This window comes from Anneissia japonica, unplaced genomic scaffold (genome assembly GCF_011630105.1).
Source record: "Anneissia japonica isolate Jap-2015-1 unplaced genomic scaffold, ASM1163010v1 scaffold573_len2283161_cov171, whole genome shotgun sequence".
Taxonomy (NCBI): domain Eukaryota; kingdom Metazoa; phylum Echinodermata; class Crinoidea; order Comatulida; family Comatulidae; genus Anneissia; species Anneissia japonica.
Window position 1 is genome coordinate 1,837,640 of NW_022719802.1, and position 22,114 is coordinate 1,859,753.

At 33.8% G+C, this 22,114-nt stretch overlaps 1 protein-coding gene across 1 annotated transcript in view; it reads left to right on the plus strand.

Annotated features, from left to right (window-relative positions):
- The first annotated feature begins 742 nt into the window (after positions 1 to 742).
- Positions 743 to 22,114, plus strand: part of LOC117111065 (regulator of G-protein signaling 12-like) — a 63,831-nt gene continuing 42,459 nt past the window's right edge. Inside the window, exons 1-2 of the mRNA XM_033253953.1 lie at positions 743 to 1,411; positions 1,778 to 3,813. Coding sequence (XP_033109844.1) covers positions 1,780 to 3,813 — 2,034 coding nt within the window. The 5' untranslated portion in view covers positions 743 to 1,411; positions 1,778 to 1,779. The remainder of the gene's footprint in view (positions 1,412 to 1,777; positions 3,814 to 22,114) is intronic.

A 22,114-nucleotide genomic window follows, 5' to 3' on the forward strand; every position in this document is an offset into this window, starting at 1 on the left:
ATTGGAGGGTCATTTAAATTTTTGAGATCCCAGACGTAATTATCTATAAAAAGTTTTCAATGGGAGTAAATGTAACTTTCTATAATAGTTTGTAAAGGTCCAGTAAAGAAATGACTGAATTTTTGTGATGATTTTTGTTGCAATTTTAACTTCATTTCTTATTAAAGCAATGGGGAAAAGCCCTATGTTCTGTTGTTCAAACAGACATAGTAAGTCTAGTTATTATTATTATTATTATTATTATTATTATTATTATTATTATTATTATTATTATTATTATTATTATTATTATTATTATTATTATTATTAGTATTATTATTATTAGTATTATTATTATTATTATTATTATTATTATTATTATTATTATTATTATTATTATTATTATTTTAATATTATTGATTTATTAATGCTGTTTGTATTATTGTTAATGAAAAAAGAATAAAAAAGGCATGATTTAAAACACTATAATTTTGATTATATTGTCATCGTTATTATTTTCATTATTATTATCATCATCATCATTATTATCATTCATCATCCTATCATTTACAATGGTTATTTTCATTTTTATCATTTTCGTTTCACGAAGGGTCGAACAAAAAACATTCTAAGCGAAATTTAATAAAGGCTAAATATAAAAATGTATTATCTTTGATGTATTATACCGTAATCTTTACCAAGTCCGCCCTCAGTTGTCAGTAGCAAAGCGGCCACCATCCTTCAAAAAGATTTATGTTGTTGAGTACGCTGGTACGCTGTCGAGTCAAGTACAGTGAACGGTGTACCTGCTGAATAGCTTTGATCCTGGGTTTGTAGGGAATCCGGATGTTATTTAGGCTTAATTGCTTTCCTGTATGTTTACAGCAATTGACGAAATAGTTCCTATTGAGGTAATAGCAGTGCAGTTTTACGACAGTTTCCAGTTTTGATCACAGAAAGAGCGGTGTGCTCATTCTCCCTTCTCCGATTCACCTGTGTATGTAGCCAAAGTTTACCGTTATTCAACTTGGCCTGCTGTACGGAATTTGAAACGAGTGTGAAATCTGAGCTTTTGAACTTTACATTCGGAGATTTACTGTGTCCAGGGCCAAGGTTTTGCAACCATATTGCACTACTGTTTTTACTTTGTACCGTACGAATTACTGGTTTGCAAACAAACAGAAAAAATACTGTTCAGTGTTGTGCTGTCCTACTGTATTATAGTATAGGGCCTCACTAGGCCTAGGCCCTAGCTTAGACCAGCCTCAGGAAAGGAGGCCCTAAACTAAGCCCTACTAATAAGCTTGCAGGAGCTGAGCTTGGCTAGAAGTCTATTTGGGGCTATACCTAGTAGGACTATCCTGTGTTGTGATGGAAATGGAATTTAGATGGCCTACTTATTTCATCTCGTCTGATTATATGGGGAATTGAAGTAAGTATATCGCCATCTTTGCTTTAAACTAGGAATACTGTATCCTACACTAAGTAGGCCTAGGCTGGCCTAGTTTGTTGTATCACAGGTATACCTAAATGAACTATCTAGGCCTGCTACCTAAAATAGACCCACAAATGAAGTGAGGCTTGGTTTAAACATCTCTCTACTTTAATAAGTCATCATGATGATTGCTGGTTAGTAGTAAAATGTTTGTTCTTTTTTTTTTTCTGAAATCTCTTGCTAAGTATTAACAACATTTACAATTAAGTATATTTTCTTCTTTTTAGAACATGAGTTTTCATAAATTGAATAGTATTAAAGTTTACTTACCGTATCTTCATTTCTTTTCTATTATCCTTGTAGCAATGCATTCCAGTCGTAAGAAGGGGAAAATGCCTTTGATGAAGAAGACAGTGGAGGTTGGCAGAGCGCAAAATGGCTACGGATTCACTTTAGCTGGTCAAGCCCCATGTTTTTTGAGCTGTATCTTAAGTGGCAGTCCATCTGAACAGGCCAATTTGAAGCCTGGAGACCGCGTTTTAGCTATTAATGGAAAAAATGTATCGCGTATGAGCCATGAGCAAGTTGTTAAGCTCATTGGTTCTGCAGTTGACGTTCTTAGGATCACAGTTGCCGAGCAGGAACCATGTGAATCATCAGATGATGAGTATAACCCCAGGCCAAGATCAAGGTACTCAAATGCACGACCGAAAAGTACCCCACCGGTTGGAATAAACCAACATGAATCAGCGGTAGACAGTTTCATTCAGGGTAAATATACCAACAGTGGATTTAATGGTGGACCACAGCTTTATGGACCTGGGAAAATACCAAGCAATCAAATGATATCAGCTGAGCAAGCTAGACTTGCCCCAGGTCATTTGAGTCCATTTAACAAGTCCGGTAGAGCAGAGATTCTCTTACGAAAGTCCTCCACACAGCGGGAAGATACTAACAATTGGAGTGGTAAAGCTTCAGCAAGGAATAATGTTCCACCAAAGGTACGACGATCCAAGAGAAATTCAGAAGGCAGGACAAAATCAAACTCGCTTCATTATCAAAAGTCTTATGATCAGGAATCTTATGATGTTAAAAACGATGCTATGGCTCAGAGGTCAATGACACCAGTCCAGTTGTCCAATATATTATATCCGTCCTTACAACCTCATCCGGCATCTCAGGGAAGACAGTCTGCACCTCCAAGTGGTCAAGCATCAATGCGTGTTGTGGTTGGTTATTTAGGATCTATTGATATCCCAGCATCGGCAAACCTTCCAACAGCAAGTTTGCAAGCCATACGTGGATGTGTACGCAGATTGCGCGTGGAACAGCGTATTCATTCTGCTGTTTTGATGGAAATTAGTGAAAGCGGTGTGCGTCTTGTTAATAAAGCACGACGGACAATGGTTGTATATCCTGCGGATTGTGTTGCATTTAGTGGCGTTTGCCCTGATGATAAACGATTTTTTGGTATAGTCACTGCCCAGAATGTCTATGATGCATTTGATGGCAATAGTGATGATGAGGATGATCCTGTTGGAAGTTCGTGCCATGTGTTTTTAGCCAATCCAGAAATCAGTCCTCATAGCGTACATGCTAAACTTGCCCTTGAGTTTGGGATAAATTGTACGCTCGACCCACACTACAATGGGTGCATAGAGTTCCCCCATTCTTCTAAACCCATACTTCGGGCTATCAGTATGCTGTACAGTGATCGCAACAATGGAATCTACCAGGCGGCCGATTCACCATTCTATCGTGGTCGACACAGTAACAGTAACAGCAGCACGAGTGATAGCGGGATTGGTTATGGTAAAGACTCAACAGAAGTTAATGGAGTTTCAGTAGCCAATAATAATAATGCAGTTCCAATCCTAGATGTTGCTAGTCATATTCGAGCTAAACGTAATGCAGAAATAAACAGTCATTCCACGAGCCATTCCCATAATTCCAACCACAACGTACACGTAGTACGAGCTGAAATAAATTCTTCCTCGGATTTTCCATACTCGATATCATCTTCTGCTTCTCCGGCTTCAATTGAAACTTCACCACAGAATAACTTGACTAGTAGGCTGACTCCTCGAGCCAGGCCTAACCCGGTTGGATTTGGGAATCCAGGAATGCAAGGAGGGAAACAGGCTGGACTTGGAGGGACACCTCTGAGTGCTGGAAGCTTACAACAGTTGCATCAGATCATGCAGCAGCGACAGCAGAAGCAATTAGAAGATGATGAGGATGGAGATGTGGACGATGAATCAGAGGATGAGGACTTTTTGAGGTCGCAAGGTCAGCAAGTACATGGGCTGCCGCCCCTCCCTCATGGCAGGCACTCGATGTATGCCAAGTTGGATAATACTGGAAATAATAAACCTAACACAGGAAATCTTCAGCGACAGGTAGGCTTTCAATTCTTTTGTGTTTGTTTAAATTTTGCATCAGTGTGTGTCCGTACAGAATTTCATCATAGCATTTAGATTGTCTTTTTCCTACATTATATTACATTGTTCCTGTAAATGTTACAGTACAATTTATTTATTAATAATCTATAACATTTATTAATTTATTAATAAAATTAACGTTTAACATTGTAAATGTTACAGTTCTCTAAATTTACATTTATAAATTTTTTTAGTAAATTTCCATTAATTAATATCAAATATTTAATGTTGCAAAATATTTGCATATTACTGGTTAAGTAGGCCTACTGTACATTCAAATATTAAATCTCAAGCAGACATAATTGGTCACCATTAAAGTTTTTTTTTTTTTTAATTTCTAAGTAAGTCTATGATTATTATTATATTTCAGTTTACAATATATCGCTTGATTGGAGGTTTAATTAATGTTAAGTAACAAAATTGCAATTGCTTGAGGTATTACCGTATAACAGTAGAGGATTGATGGTTCTAAAAAAAACTGATGAGTTGATAATAAATATTTATATCTCCGATACTCTACTACTAAAAATGTGTTGTAGATAGCCTTTGACAAGGAAATACTGTACACTACAGTTCTTCTTTGGGTATGTTTACCAAATGTGATTTATTGATTATGAAATAGTGATACACAATAACAAAAATATCCTTCCTATTAGTCACATCATAATATCAATAGTCACTAGATTATTAATTTAAAATTCATTCGTATTAGTAGGATCACAATATTATTGATCGTCAAGGAATGCTGCCAATTTTTGATTTCTGTCAAAAAGAAAGTTTTTTGCAAGAATGTGACATCCACAATTATTGAAGGAACTCTAATCCACCAATGTTTGATTGATTTGAAAGAAGTCAGACGATTTCACACAAAATTTTAATCCATTTTTAATAATAATACATGTGTAGTTTTATATACTGTAGCACCATATCTATCTACAAACATACAGTAAGATGCTCATGGTGCTTGATATGTGGACTAGGAACTCGATCAATGACTTCCTTCACCCCGAAAAATAGGGTCCCTTCATGTCTGTGTTAATATGATATCTCACAGTCCAAATTCTGAAATTCATGGTCTGTTTTTAGACTGCAGTTTTGGTGTTGAGAACCAAGACCTTTATGCAATTATAACCAGTCTAATCCTACTGTACTGTATGCTGGCAATGATCACCAGTACAATAGGTTGATCACTGCAACTGTCAGCCATTACAAATCTATAACGTCTTTCTGATTAAAATTCACTAGACAATGCTGTTGTACAAACTGATCACTCCTGTCATTGTCTTCCAGCGTTCATTCCATCACCTGCTTTTCATTCTGTTTAAATCAACCATAAACCATGTTTTCATTTGCAAGCGTCGTGTGGCCGTTTGTTAAAACACCGTCTACGCATTTATTTACGCATTTATTTTCATGGTGATGAAATAACCAAACAACAAAACCACTTTGAAGTGTGTGAAGTCTGTAGAACTGAAAATCTAAAGTTAGTTGATTGTTTGTGTAGAAAGCTCTACTGTTATATTTAATTGTATTTACTTGACTTATATTGTAACGAGCAAATGAAAGCTTAGAGTTGAATTTACACAGTATTTGAGTAATGTGCTTCCAGTCAAACAAATAATCACGGGTTGTTAGACCAAACAAACAAAACTACAAAACACATTTCAAATATTCCTGCAATATTCCAAACAATGAATTATAGTGGCATATTATTTAATGCTATTAAAGAAATATGCTATTAATGTTGCAGTGTGGAATTTGTTGTGTGATAGAGATCACAACTACCACTAATTAGGTGTTCTTTGGTAGCTTTATTACAAACTCTGTTAATTTTGATATTATTATTAGAATTGACAGAGTAAAAAAGACATTTCTCAGGCTACCATAGAATTTGTTATAAATATTCAGCATCCATATCAAATCGTTGCTTCACTTTTAGTAATTGCTCTACAGTGTTGTCAATTATTATTAATTAATTAATTAAGCAATGAATAATTTATTTATTTACTTCTTCTATAATATTACCAATATTATATCCCTATTCTTGTCTTTTTTTTTTTTACTTTTGTTTCATTTCCTTGTTCAACTGAACCTTGATATTGTGTTCAATGTTAGAGGTACATTCTGATAACTTTAACCCTTTGGGGTTATCAGAATGTACAGTACCTTATTTATCTAGACTGCTACCTATGCATTTTGTGTGTCGTTCATTAATCTTTCAGTTGTACATTTGTTAGTGCTGTTGACTTACAGTGTGTTTAACAATTTGTTTGAGCTCTTTTCTATGTAATGAAATGATAATGTAACAACAGTTTAACATGTCTGTAGTGGATCCTATAAACACAATCCAAATGGTCGTGGTAGTTCCACATACTGTACAGCGAGAGTGAATGTAAAGTGTAGGAAAGGGAATGGAAGTTGTTTTAAAATAGGGATGGACATAAAAATAGGTCGCAGGGCCAAACTTAATTTTAACACCAAGGGCCACTACAGTAGCAAACTTGTGGTGAGACTTTAACGTTTCCAATGTGCACTTACAGAAACCTTCACACTTTTCAGAAGCCTGCTTTGCAAATTTTACTTTTTAAGGTGTTCGGCATCAGGCCTTAACAATGAGGGGTTTTCTAACCGCATGTGGCCTGTGGGTCGCACTTCGCCAAAGGTTTAAGACATGGCCCCAAATATGCCCAATAAAAATAAGTCAATCGTGACGTCATCACTGCAACTCCCAGTGTTATTTGCCCAATAAAAATAAGTCAATCGTGACGTCATCACTGCAACTCCCAGTGTTATTTGCTTATTCCCCACCTTCCACTAATTTTTCAATTAGTGGACGCTTGGCTTGATTTTTTTTAGGTTCGTGTGCAAAAAAATGTCCTAATTTTTTTGTCACCGCGAAGACATTGCGAACCGCGATAAATGTTAAATTGTAATTGAAAATTTCTTTTGTAAAACAAGCTTTACTATAATTAGAACCTAAAGAAAGTTACTTCAAATTCAATATTAATTTTGAACTAAGGAATTCATTGATAATAAATGAATTCATATAAATAATAAATGACAAAGATACCCATTGGAATTCAAATCTTTTGAGCCTAGAAGTAGGTTAGAGTATTGCAATATATCCCACTTGCATTACTTGGATCGTAATAATAATGTCATGTATTGTGCTTACTGTTTATCTGGTTACAATAAGGACCTAATAATAATATTTGAAAAACCTTAATATAAACTTTTTAATTGTGCTGATGGTGGGAATGGCCAACCTTCATACAATCAGTATCAAAGCACTATTTCTTATGATGTATACTATATTATGCTGTGCTGATCAATATGTAATTATTGGTTGGACTGAGTTTTTAATTTAAACTAAATGATTTACCTTGAATATGATAATTTATCATTTTGAAACATTTGCTATACTTTGAATAATTTATGATTGTTAAATTTGGATTGGAACTACAGTGAAAATTTTGTCTTCAAAGTAAAAGGTAAGTTAAAAAATATCCCCTGGAAGTGGATTTTTTTTGTATTATTGTCTTAATAATCAAGTTCTAATTTGACCATGGTTTGATTTAATGGCATTCATGTATGACCCAACCATGGGAAATCAAAATGATATTTTGTCATGAAACTTGATCTGTAGTGTAAGCATAGCTTTAAGCTATGAAAAATATTTTATTTAATCAAGAACCATTAAATTGGCACATTGCAAAATTTAAAGGATGTGTTTTTAAATTGGTTAACCCGTACAGTAGTTTCTTAAGAATACTGAGCTTTCGTTTGAGGACGGTGAGCGCACAGTACGGAGCGTTCTAAACCGGACACTATTTTCAGTCAGAACCGTCCTCAAATTCCGCGGTATGGTGAGATGCAATCTTTCACGCATGCGCAGAGGAATCTTCGGCTCTAATTACCGTACTAGATTTCTCCCGTACTGAAACAAAAGCTCGCTAATGAGACAAATACAGTGGCAGATCCATACTTTTTTTTCCACTAGGAGTAGAACAAGACAGTGGCAGTGGAGGACCTACTGTAAGGTTCAAAGGTAGTGGAACTTGTGGTCGAGAAAGAAATGCCTGTGGGGGCTCCCTACTTGTTGTAATGTACCGTGGTCCAGGGGGATACAGCATGTCTGGTCTACTCTGTACTGTCACTGTTGTCTGCATGAAAAATAGAATAACTAAGTCAGAGCAACTAGTCCATTTTGTGAAATATCCTCAGAGAATTTTATAAAAGTTCTGCACATTGTTTTTTATTTTGTATACATGTAAGAATTGTTTATGTACCATAAACCATAGGGCACAGTTACTGATAATTAGATTGATTTGGTTATTTACAGTAACACAGGGTTTGGGCAAAACTATCAAATTCTCTATAAAGTAAAGGTCTCCCTCTAATTAACGAATCCACCAGTTATAGACTACCTCCAATTAAAGACCATGTTTGTGTGGTCCCAAATTAACAATGTCTTTTATTTTTGTTATTCTAAGTAATTAGAGACCAAAGCTGCTAATGACTATGAACACCCCAGTCCCAAAGTGGTCTTTATTTGGAGGGAGACTTGTACAGTATGCTGAAATGCTATGTAATTTACCGTTGAGTCTTGTAAACACTCACAGCCCCTTGTTTGTGGTAATTGCTTAAAAAACAACTCTCGCGCTGATCGAGTAGTTTAAAGCTGTTTGGAATACTGTACATTCCAATTTGAGGTCCAAAGAAAATGCATTCACAGTCACAAATCAATACTTTATTGTGTCCGTCAGCTTTCCTTGGCTTGATGTTTTGTTGGGTAGACGTAACACACACGCTGACTATCATAATACTGTATGGCTAAAATAGCTTTTCAATCACTCTCCTCATCTACTGTACAGTGTTTGTGTCTATGCCCCCTCGGGGGGGAAAAGACACTGTTATAAACTGGCAGTTAAAGATGGAGGAAAGGGTAAATCCGGTGAAGGTGCATGATGGGTCATGTGTCATCTTAAGTACCTTATTTATAACTGTACAAAGTCATAAAAAAAATACAACACAGTACATTTCCTGATAACCGAATCCCATTGGATATTTTATTAGTAAACATAATACAGTGAGGCAGTATAGGGCATAAACACATGCTCCTGCTGGGAGCCTATTTTTGTATCAGCATGTTAAACATCCTACCAGTTTTCCTATGTTTTATATTGATTGAACCTATATTCCTTACATCTTTATTTATGATTATTTATCATTATCATGTATTTTTGTTTGTCTTGAAACATGAAATACTGTATACAGTAGAGCTACAAAAAAAAAATGGGAAAGGAAAAAATTTCAGCATACAAGATAATTAAAAAATATTTACAATAATGCTATTTCTAGTTAAAACAATGACTGATGCTGTACATTAATAAATCAATCATTACAATCAAGTTAAAAGAATTAACAGAAACTATCATTTTTAAAACCGGACATGATTATGCTTAAAAGTGAACTTGTTCAGTGCACTGTCAATAAATGTGGCATGGAGTTCCCCAGGTTTCAAATAAAGAATACACAATTAATTTCTAGAATCTCAATAAATATGGTACAGTATTATAAACTAAATATAGGCACGGTTAAAACTTATTTAAAGTGAAGAAATGGAGTTAGTGGCTTGATGATGAAAAAGTTACCGTATTATAAATCTTCTTTAAAAATGAATTGTTTGATATATTTGCAGTAGGATACTTTATTAGGATGACTTGTAAACCGTAGGCCCAGTACACAATTTTGCTTGTGTACTTTCAAAACCCAGTACATTTTTCGAGACGAGTAGGGGGTTATCCTGGTGTACTGGTCCATACCGCTGCTATTGTGGACAGACTAAGAGTAGAGTAGCTAGTACCTGTTGACCGGGAAGCTCAGACACCATAGGAGAAAAATAAATTACGGTAGGCCTACAGTACAGTACGTGAGCTAGTCCACACCTTAGGCCCTTTAAGACTTCGGTATAAGGGCACTATAAATCCATTAGATCACATGCAAAAAGTACCCGACGTGGAGCTGTAATAAGCTGTCCCTTGTAATTTAGGATTTCATTGTCATTCTTAAGCATCTTCCACTTGTGCCATTCACGAACCTTTTTACATAATACAATGGATAACCAGAGGGGAATTTTGTTGACAGTTCAAATCTTTATGAAACTATAACCTTGAAAAATAGTCTAATCAGTGAAAGAAGTGGGATAAAATTATCCAATTCTTTTTCTTACTGTCTATCAAAATCACTTGGCATTACTCCAGATTTCAATTTTTTAAATAAACTACAATGTAGATTTCAGTGCATTAATCTGTTATGGTGCATGGGAATGGCTGTTAAAATTTGACGTGGTCCCTGTGATGTCTTTAGTCAGGCTGTAAACCTGGAAGTAGAAAAAAACACTGACTGACGCTTACATCACACACAAAATAATAAATAATAGGCGGCAATATAAAAATATTTGCATTTCAGTATTTTTAAAGATTAGACATTACAACCTATCAGAAAATGGTAAGGTTTAGTATTGTAATTAAAATTACTGAAAATTACACACTTTTAAAATAGAAAATTATTATTGTACAGTATTACTATTGTACTGTGCTACTGTAACTATAGGGCAAGTCACACCTACTACGCATAAGGTACATAAGATTTGTTTTTCTGGTTATTAAAAAATCTCATTTTACATTTTACCTCAGCCTTTGTTCTTATTTTTAAGCAATTTCATCCTCAATGTTCTTACAGTAAAATGTGTTCTTATAAAAAAAATAGGCCCTGAGCGGGAGCGTGTGTCTTCTGCCTTATACAGGAGTACTATTATATTGCACTAAAAACACTTTAAAAATTAGTAACTCTTGGAGTTACGTTATGTCGGTGATCACGAAGAGTACTACCATGTTCTAGAGGCCATCCTTCAAATGACGGTAAAAGGCGTTCGTGGCGAACGCGTGCTGCGTCTCTATAATGCGTGTTCGAGTTTCCGAACGCTATTCGATTGTCAATAGAGCGCCCCCTACCTTGTGATAGTAGTACCCATCATGCCTAAACCGGATTTACCCTTTTCCGCCATCTGTAATTGCTACGTCATAACATAGTGTCTACGCCCCCCGTTGGGGGCATGTAGACACAAAAAGTGTAACAACATAAACTTTGGTACACCATGGTTTTTGAGGTATCAACTGGTTGAATGTCTGTTCATTTACAGTATCTCCACCCATGGCCTAATACAGTGATGGATTCATACTGGTTGTACAGCATGATTTTTGACTGATGTGACAGAGGCCTCTGTGGTACATTCAAATCAAAAGGTCAAATTTCCAGACTGTCTACAGTAATACATTATTACAGTACTGTAGTATGTTCCATATTTTTACCATTGACACTCTGACAATATACTTTTGGAACAAAATATGTATCATCAATGTGATTGTTAAAAATAAAAAATAAATTGGTTACCTTAGTGTAATACTTTGCAAGTTAACCCAATCAGCAGTTGAGTGTGCAAGCAGATATCAAAACGTGGGAATTATTCTGTTCGCACTTCCAGAGCATGAATATACAAATACTGTACAGCATAGATACAATATTTCGTCCTTTTTCATCGGAAATTACTTTGTCGAAAAGATTTTCTCGCTCTCATGATATAAAAATTTTTTTTTTTTTAAATACATTAATCAACATTTTTAAAAAAAGGAAAGATTTAGTACAAATATTAATTTAAAATTCAAAATTCTGAATATAATAATGTGGGTGGTAGTGTTTATTTTATGTGTAACACTAAAATAAAATTCACAAAATTTTAAAAGTGAAGAGCAAATGGTTTTGTTAAAAGTAATCTTGGTATTTTCCATACTGTACTGTTATTCTTGATAATCTGATCATCACTATTTGATTTGATAAAACACTATCATCATCATTGTTTACTTTCAACTTAGTGACAATCAGATTAAAAATCAAACTCTTTAAACTCTTCTTTAGATACAAATGTTACTACATTTAATGATTAATCTAAAGTGATGTCAAATTCCATTTTATTAACTGCCTCCACGCTCCCGCCAGAAAACATACTGTAAATCTCCCGGAAGCTAAATAATCTTCCATAAATTTGTTTTGTTTTCACTGTATCAATTGTCTATTTCTTTTTTACTTATTTATTTATTTATTGTAATACAAATAAATATACAAATGGCAGCCAGAGGCTGAAATGATTGTATTTACAAATTTACAAAAATATATATACAATATTAAAATAATATACAAAATTGCAACAAGAAAGGAAAAAACACTAAAAATACATAAAAAGAATTATCAATTCGAAAAATTACTAAATTTTAATTAAAACACCTAAAATGTCATTGATTACATCAACTTACGATATAAAAATATAAATATATAAAATTTGAATTAACTGATCAGTATAGCAAAATAAAGTCTACTGGAAGTGTCTCCTTCCGGCTTGGGACCTGGCCTACTGTATGATGAGATTTTAGTAATTATATAAAATGAAAAAAAAAAAAAAATCACCACAGAATTTATCAATATCTCATTGCACATCTCTAGTCCCTCTACCAGTCTAGCTACAACTTATGAGAAATCATTCTGTGTAATTATTACTTATGTTAGATTTATGTTAAAAGGGTCCGATGGGTTTTTAATGAAGAGCTAGCAGGATCAGAACAGCAGTTCTCCTATCCAATCTTTATTGTTCAATATGTCAATTTGCAATATTCTTCTTGCAATAATAACATCTTTTTACAGGTTACTAAATTGTTTTATCTACATATATTTAATACATCACTCTTTTTGTTTGGTTTGTTTTATAAGTCGTATTGTAAGTTTAATGTTTTTTTCATATTACATTAAATATTTTTTTTGTATTTTTTACCTTTATAAATTTAACCCATTTTCTAAGCACCTGGATCCAAATTGTTTTCTTGTACTGTATCACATTGCATTGTCAACATTTAAATATTCCTTCATTCCTTGATCACATGATCTATGTGGGAGAGACCTGGTAGTAGTCCAGGTACATAGAATAACTGGGCAATTTTTTCCCAATTATTAAAGCTGAGACAATTTAGCACATGCTGTACAGTATTGTGACCAAATTAAAAAAAAAAAAAAAGAATGATAATTTCAAAAAATCCCCTTTTTTAATGCAATGATTTGCACTGTGTTCAATGGAAAGCTAGGTCTTTTGATGTTTGCTTTATCCCCACTGAAACTCTTAAATTGGCGGATATTTGTAGTAAAATATCTGTAAATCGGTAAAACCTTGACGATCTTGATATGTTTTATTTGATTCTAATGAAATGAAATCACATATTTCCTGACAATTTCTGTCTTTTTAACCATAAAATTTGTTTTTCAAAATATTTCAAATGGGTTTTTTTTATGCATGGGGCTTTTTCATTTTATTATAATATAATTCTACGTTTTTATTGATAATTAATATCATTTAAATGATTTTATTCTTCATTTATTCTATTGTTATTTTTTAGCCTATTGTTAATAATGTGTTTGTTATTTTATTTCTGATTTCTGTATTTTTGAGCTTTTAAATTTTTGTTTAGATTATTCTTAATCCATTCTGTATGTGGCAGGTTTACCCACTGTTGGGTGAGATTTGAAATTAAAAATAATTTAATTTTTGATATCTTTGTCAAAATGACTTGTGCTGTGAAGTGCATGTAGTTACCAACAACTAACCACCTCCTCTCTGCATGAAATAATGAACAAAACAAAATATTTAGCATACAAGTAACAGATGTATGGTATTGTATACGTGTGACTTAGAACGTTACATTTCTTTTTATTAACCTATTTGAATGCGTCATGTATTCAATTGTATGTTGAACTTGGTCGAATGTTGATTGACAAGTTTCATACCAGAATTATTTCTGGTTGCTATTTTGTAGCTTCACTTTACAGACATCCATCCCAAGTCACAGGCATTCAAAATTATACAAATTGATCTTTATAACAGTGGTGTCATATTACTTTAAAAATACTGTTAGGTGTGAACTTTGACATCGGTAGGGTTGTGTAGTCACTGCAAAAGTTGGATGGAGAATAGTTTGAACACCATGTACGTCAAAGGTTTCCATTTCAAGTGTATTCTCAAGCTAATAGAGTAAACATTCAAGACAAACATTTGAATTGAATAAAAAAAACTTCCCATAAAACCAGTAGATTAGGCCAAATGGTTTCATTTTGTTTCATTTATTTTGTCATTGAAATATCTGCTTTAATGTAATTTGTTTAGATTAATGTGTATTTTTAATGTTTTTAAATAGTCTTCTATATTGCATATGATTGTGTTTTTGTTAAGATAATGCAACACATTGTCAGGCCTTGCCTTTGTTGTACAGTATTTCCTCCATCTTAATTTTTTGTTGTTTTTATTCATGATGGAAAATAAAGATTGATTGATACATTAAAATACAGAGACATACAAAAAAATTATGAAATAAACAACCACCAGAAAATTATACACTAGCAGGACAGGACTTGCCAGAAAAGTAAAATTTGTTATTGCCATTTGGCAAAAAAAACCCAAACAGATAAGCATTTACTTGGGACAGCAGAAAGGTGGTCTTTAATTGGAGGGGTCTTTAATTCGAATATCTGAAATTTGGGAGAAGAAATTTGAAGTGATATTCCTTAATCTTTTGTTGTACTCATCACACAACAATATCTTTAAACTAAACCAGCGTTTCATAAAACATACAGGTATTCATCTGGAAAATTGATCATTATAGAAATAGTTGAACCATACATTATTAGTTAGCACTTGTAATAAAAAGAGAGTCACAAGATATTTTTAAGTACTTGGTTCATTGTTAAGAATAAGTTGCATTTACCATAACTTTTGTTCCAAGAGGAGGAAAAAGCAGTGTCGCCAGGTATTACAATAATACCGTTGTTGTTTTTAAAAAGAGAAAGCTGTTTAAATTAACCGCCATCTATAATTTAATCAGTGAAGTAGAAGAACTTAACAATAATAAAACTTGTTTTTTTCAAATTTGTTTAAATCTTGGAATTTGTAAAAATATTTTTTTCTTTATTCAATTTGTTGCTTCATTGGTCAATCACCCATGTGTTTAAAAGTACATTTTTCTATGTTTCTGTTTCAGAAGACATTTTAGTTGAAAAGCCTAAGTTTTTTTTAAAGGAATTTCTCTGATTTATATTTGTTTTATTTAGTAGCTTTACTTGAATTATTACTTATGATGTATTTATTAATATATTGCTTTGTGTGAATATGTCGGTAATTATACAATATGTAGTACCCCTTTTTTCTTTGCAGTTAACTCAGAATGAGGAAATTCACAACCATGCAATAGACACATATTAATGTACTTTAGTATGTAAAACTTTCAGTACTATTAATATTATTACGTACAAAACCAAAATAATTCTATGGATTCTCCTTTTGTTGTTATCTACTGAACAGTAGCCTGTGTTCGTCGTGTTTTGTGTATTGGTACTGAAGTACAGAGGTACGAAGCTGCAACACAATGCATGATATGTATGACAGTAAAATCAGATTTATTATTTACAGTAAGACTCAGAAAATGAACAATGGATAGCCATTTTGATCTTGAAAAGGTTTAGGGAAACATTGCAATGTGGTTCTTGCTTACTGGAAGAAATAGCAAAAATGGGTTATACAGTACCTCTTTCACATGACAGAATATAGCTTACAATTAGTAAATATTAGGAATAACAACGAGGACGCCAAGATCGAGGAACGACATGAAAGAGGCCAATGAGAACTAGAATATTTGAATCTGATATCTGCTTTGGTTTTCCTACCGACGTTCGTTGCTTTCAATAGATACTGTAAGCAGACATAGAAGATACTGTATGCACGACTCCTGAGTGAATGTTAAGGTGCGCCCTGTTACCATGTGCTGCTGCCCTCTACAGTACCTAAAATACTGTACAGTAAGAGACATCATAATTATTTTTTTCTTATTCTCAATCATATTAGCCTGTCTGCAATACTCTTCATTAATCCACTATTATTAGTATCTATTTCCCCAACTTGTATGAGACTAGTTGGAGAAAGTGCACCATATACAAACATACATTAATTTATGACCGAAAATTAATTTTGAAGTACCAGTACTGTATAGGCTAGCCAATAATACTGTACATTATCCATAAATTTGCTCAGAAAAGTACAGTACTGGTGGTAGTATTTTAATTGAAGGTTTACTACAGTAGTAGGTAGACTGCTGTAAAACAATGGTATTGATAATTAAAATTCTAATATTGTTATTGTTATTTATTATTGTTATTAATACATTTTTATTATTATTAATTTATCATTATTGAACCTGCATGTAATTTCAAATGACATTCCTACAGTTTATAGACAAATTACTTGTAATTCACAATTCGCTTAATTAAACAGATTCATGGCAAAGCACAAGCACAAAAGTATTTAAAATATTAATAAACATCATAACACAATTAATATAGGATGGAGCCATTCAACAGTTAAATTGCTCTTGAAATTTATGAATTACTTTAAGTTTCAGTATTTGACAAAGTATTTGTATGGAACTATTTGCGAACCTTTGCCAGTGGGGTATTTTATATTATTGTATATTCCCCACGATACAGTAAGTCCCAGGTACAGTAAATCTACTGAGAGATTGAGGTCAGTTAGTACTGTACTTTTGAGTGTAGAAATACCTCCTGCTAACTTGCAACAATACTCCTATCTCAGAGCAGCAGTTGTACTCTAAATAAGAACAGTCATTACATTTGTTCCTGCGCATGATGTACTGTATGCTTCACTTAATTTATTGCTGGTTGCCCCAAAACGTGTACTGTATATACTGTACAGTACTCGATGATGGGTCTAGCTTTATCTTTTAGCTCATGACTAAACAAAATCTTTTTAGTTATCTTGTGGTGGAATGTGCTTTTGAAAGAGCTGTTTGGTTGTACATTAGTTTGTCTGTAGTATTTAATACCCTGGCCGTTTTTGAGGAAACCTACAAGCCAAAGGTCCTTTTCATTTAACCAAACCTCAAAACATGGTGTACCAGAAGTTAATAATTACTGATAAAGTTTTTGCTTGTTAACCTAAATGGAGACAGACTGGAAGCTACTGTAGGTGAGATTAGCCTACAGTATCTTTAAATAATCATTATTAATGCAGAGGTGTATCCAGGATAACTAAGCAGATGCTTTATTTTGAAATCTATTATAATAAAAGGATATTGTAAAGTTTGAACCCAGTGGTAGCTCAAGAAATGTGCTGACAGGGTGTCCAACATGTCAACTGAGCTCCGAACCAGAGGTCAACCAGATTCCTTCAGGGTTCCAGTGGAACCCTGACTGGATCTGGTGGAATTCCTGGTGGTATTGATGGGAAGAGTTTTTACGATACATAAATTAGGGATTTGCTATCAGTGTACTGTATTAACTTTATACGGATAGGCAAATTAATATTTTTAGTATGATGACCTTATTTTGATGTTGGGCAACATGGCGAACTACTCCCTGACCCCTTGGTGGCACCGCCACTGTTTGAACAGTCAAAATGGTGAAGAACATGCTCCTTCTTGACCCCCGTAACACCGTGATCCCAGTCAGGTTTAATCAGCAGTTAATGAAAAGTATTATGACAAAAACATACTCACTGGTATGATATCTACAGTAACAACAGATTTCAAGTGCTGATAAATTGAATAAAATAATTTTGGAGAGATCAAATGTAAAGAGTATTGTATTTTATTGTGGACGTTATCGTATACTGTAGTCCTGACTACTTTTTGTGTTACATTAGAATATATAATTGCTTGCTAGGGATTTAAAAAAATTACAAAATTACTTTTTTCTTGTAGGTAGTTCTGGTACAATAATAATATTCATACTTAAGGAATGTTTTACCCCTAGAGTAGATGTAATCACCACTAACTACTGTAGTACCATTTAGTTTCACTTACAGTATGACAGCGACGACACCTGTTCAGTTACACAGAATAGAAAATTTGTTCCATAAAGAAAAATTAGAACTCTATACAGTATTAGAAAAACCAAAAAGAAGCATACACTCTGCTTGAAAAAATGGGGAACATCTATACTGTAGCTCAGTCGGCTAAACTAGTGGTAGCCACTGTGTGTGCACTGAACCGTTGAGATCTCTAGGTCCCCGGTTCAATTCCTATCGCTGCTCTCCTTGTGTTTCAACTGGAGGGCTGAGATTTAAGTCGATAGCACACTGTCTTTCCGATGAGTCTTTCCAAGAGTACAGTAAACAACAGAAATGGCCCAATAAGAGACCTATTGAATTGGAATTGGACACTCACATCTTCCGTTCCTTAAAAGAAAACAGGTGTGAATGTGCAATACAGTAGTTTACACCTGGTACCCACCATAGCATTAAATTTGAGTTGAATGGCTAAGGGGTTAAGGCAGGGGCACCGTAAACCACATCCGTAATATCGTTGCGGGTTTATGGTTCTATGGTTCTGGTGGTAGAACAAGTCTTCTCAAAGGACTATAAACCGAATGCCCAGTGTACAGTCACAATTGTTTTGTGCGGACTTAAGGATACGCAGTACAGTACATCTTTTGAGATGAGTAAGGGGTTACCCCGGTGTACTGCTTCATATATCCCCTGTTTTGGACAGATGAGAGTAAGTGGTACCGGTTTACCGGGGAGCTCTGACACCCTTAGGAGAGAAAGAAGTTAGTGTACAGTACGTGCTGGTCCATGTCTTGACAAGTACAATAATCTTAACATCAGACAGGACTGTACTCACCGAAAAATAGATAGAGAATGTTATTATGCCACACTAACTTGTTTATTGAGCCTATTTTCACATACCGGACAAAGAATACCAGAAAAGATGCAAACAACAGTTTACTGAACACAAAAGATTAACAATTTAGAGAGGAAAATTCAAAAAAATTCTTTTGATATGAATTTTGAAATTCTCTAAAAAGAAATAATGCCTCCTTTGTGTTGCTGTCTCATCCCAGATGATTTCTGATGTAAAAGATCTAGAACTGTACATTCATAGGTGGTTGCTCAACTGGAGAAAACCTTTAGTTTGCAACATAATATCTGTTTTAGTCTTGAAAATGTGGCCTAGATTTTGCTAGGTTCATGTCAGTGTGAGAAATAAATCAGGGTTTCTAAAAGGACTTTCTATTGTACAGTATCTAGGGATTTGGACTAATTTAAGGTACTGTAGATATACTGTAAACTTAGGCTTGTGGATGACATTTTATGAACTTGTTTGTTTAATATTCATGTACTAGTGTTTTCATTATGAGTAGTAAGGGTGCACACCAACTTTATCCTTAAGAAAGCTAATTTCAGTTTCAGATACACTTTGTAATGCTTAATGTATACTGTATCAAGTCCTTTAAATTTTCTGTTGTACCAGCTAGTAAAATTTACCGTATTTATTAAAATAAACGTCCCCTCAAATAATTTCCCCATCCAGAGCCTCGTTTGGAATAAACGCCTCCCTCTAATAAGTGGTTGGGGTGTTTAATCTTTTCATCGAATAAACGTGCCCTCTCTCTAAATGACTAAATAAAACTAATTCAAGCAACACCATTTTCAACACATTTTATTATGTTCTACTCCAGTAGCTTTACTTTTTTTCTAACCTGGTTGGGATCAATGTGATCAGTCTTTATGATCATGCAACAACACATTTTGATGGTAATTATGTATTGTATTAATGTATTTCCACATTTTTCATTGAATAAATCATCATAATCTTAACATCAGACAGGTCTGTAAAAATAGATAGAAAATGTTATTACTCTCTCTAAATGACTAAATAAAACTAATTCAAGAAACACCATTTTCAACACATTCTATTAATGTTCTACTCCAGTAGCTTTACTTTTTTTCTAACCTGGTTGGGATCAATTTGATCAGTCTTTATGATCATGCAACAACACATTTTGATGGTAATTATGTATTGTAATGTATTTCCACATTTATAGTAAAGTTAAGGGGTGTTTGTTTGCTTATACAGTATTTGAAAGTTTTTTTAATATTAAACTTTTGAATTATTTTAATAACTACTTTTTTAATGACTTTGATGTCAAAAATGTCTTTATAGTTGGTCACTTTCTTGTTAATGCTGCTGTTGTAGATTGTAATTGTTCTGTTCATTTCTGTATTGACCAACTTGCATACAGTAGGTGTCCAGTATCTGTTTGATCTTTCCTTGCCTTGTTTTCTATTTTGTAATTTGGATTGTAAGGTATATGGCAGAAGCTTGAATTGCATCACCCCGGTTCCAATTTTTGTGTTATTATACGTGGTGTTACATCTTTTAGTAGCACTGCTTCTCCGGCCACTCTTGTGTGCCCATTATCGCCAAACAATTTCTTTCATAATACTTGGGAACCTTTTATTTACCGTATGGACACAAACAAATTATACTGTACGTACTGTATCCATACACTTACAGTACATTGCCCAAAAACGCATGGTACAACTTTTTTTTAAATGTGTGTAAAATCATGCATTCTTGTTTTTACAATGCTGTACTATGAACGTGTTGGTTTAACCTGTGTTTTACACACCAGGGGCACATCCAGAATTTTTTTAAACAGGGATAGTAGGAATCACATCATTTTCAGAATTAGATAAGTGAGTAGCGCATATTTTAATACATAACATTGATGCATTAAAATTTAAAAACAAAAATAAATTTATTACAGTTTTTCTTAATTACGTTGACTGCTGTTCTGCTAATTATTAAAAAGGGTTGGGATATTCAGCAAGCATTTCTGACATCCTTGCCTACTGTAACTATATGAACAGAACTATTTTTTAAACAAGTCAGGGATTTATTTGGAATGTTTAACTTCCTCCAGTATTTCCAAAAAAATTCCAGAATCTTGGCCAGAAATTATTCTCATGCCTTGTAGCATACACAAACTGACAGTGACCCCTGAAATATATTAATAAAAAGTAAAATACTGTTTACAATATGTTTTTGTCGTATCACTATGCCCTAAGGGCAAATCACTTGAGTACCATAATGAAATTGTTCAAAAGCTAAGAACTATGGCAAATTTTTAACAGATATTAATATTTTTTCATGCTGTTCTGCAGGCTTTTATTACAGTAGTTACTGTACAGATCATGTCATTTTCAAGTTATATTGTAAATTATTAGGGAGGATCAAATTAATTTGTGTGAGAACAGAAATGTGTTGCAAAAGAATTTTATTTTGATGTTTGCTACAGAAAAATATTATGGGAATGATGTTTTTTCCTACAGTACCTGACATGTTATCGTGCTGAATATACTCGGTACATTCCCAAATACTTGAGAAAGAAATTTGCAAGTGATTCAGGTGGTGTTTGAACCCACGACCTCCAGTTAATTAGCCTGATGTCATAACCACTTGACCACCGAGCTTGTGCTTAGTGGCTAGTGTTGAATCTGATACCCAAGTACTGTAGCAGATGCTGCAATAATATAGAATGATGTTTTGGCCTACCTGATGTGTTATCGTATTTAATACTATCAACAAAAGTATGTGCAACTGATTCAGCCGGATTTGGGTTTTAACAAAGAATGTTGTTAAAGGCAAACATTTGGCTTTCTTCAACAGAAAATGGGCCTTTGTCTGTTGAAATGAAACATCAACCAATCAATCAGCTGCTGCTGGAAAGGCGAAGAGGGAGGGGGAAGCACCCCTTGTGCCATGCTTGGATTCACCACTGTTTCTGTCTAACCTGATTTTCTTGCCAATTAATTTCATTTTAAATATATTGCCCATTGATGAAGGAATTTTTACAACACCTTTCCTACTCTGAGGGTATGTTCACACACATAGCGTAGATTGGCGTAGCTTACGCCAGCATAAGCTAATCCACGGATTAAAATTCTAAAGCGTTCACACAATGGTGTTAGCTATATTAACGCTGGCGTTAAACTAGTAGTAATATACTGTAGGCCTATGGGGGAATACTTTTCAGTTTAAATTAATGTACGGGTTCTTAACTGTCGTAAAATATTTACTACAGTGCATCATTAAAACTTTAAAATCTGTGAATTGTTCTAAGTGAACTTACATGTTTACTGTATTTTAAATGAACCATTTTACTTCTGATTTTTCAGCTAGCATTGTGGAACAATTGTTGGTGTTGCAGGTTTTAATACAGTCTAAATAGGTTAAAATATCTTACAAAACATAATCAACAAATCATAATTGTAAACTAAGTAGAATGCAATAGATAAAGAACCCATTTA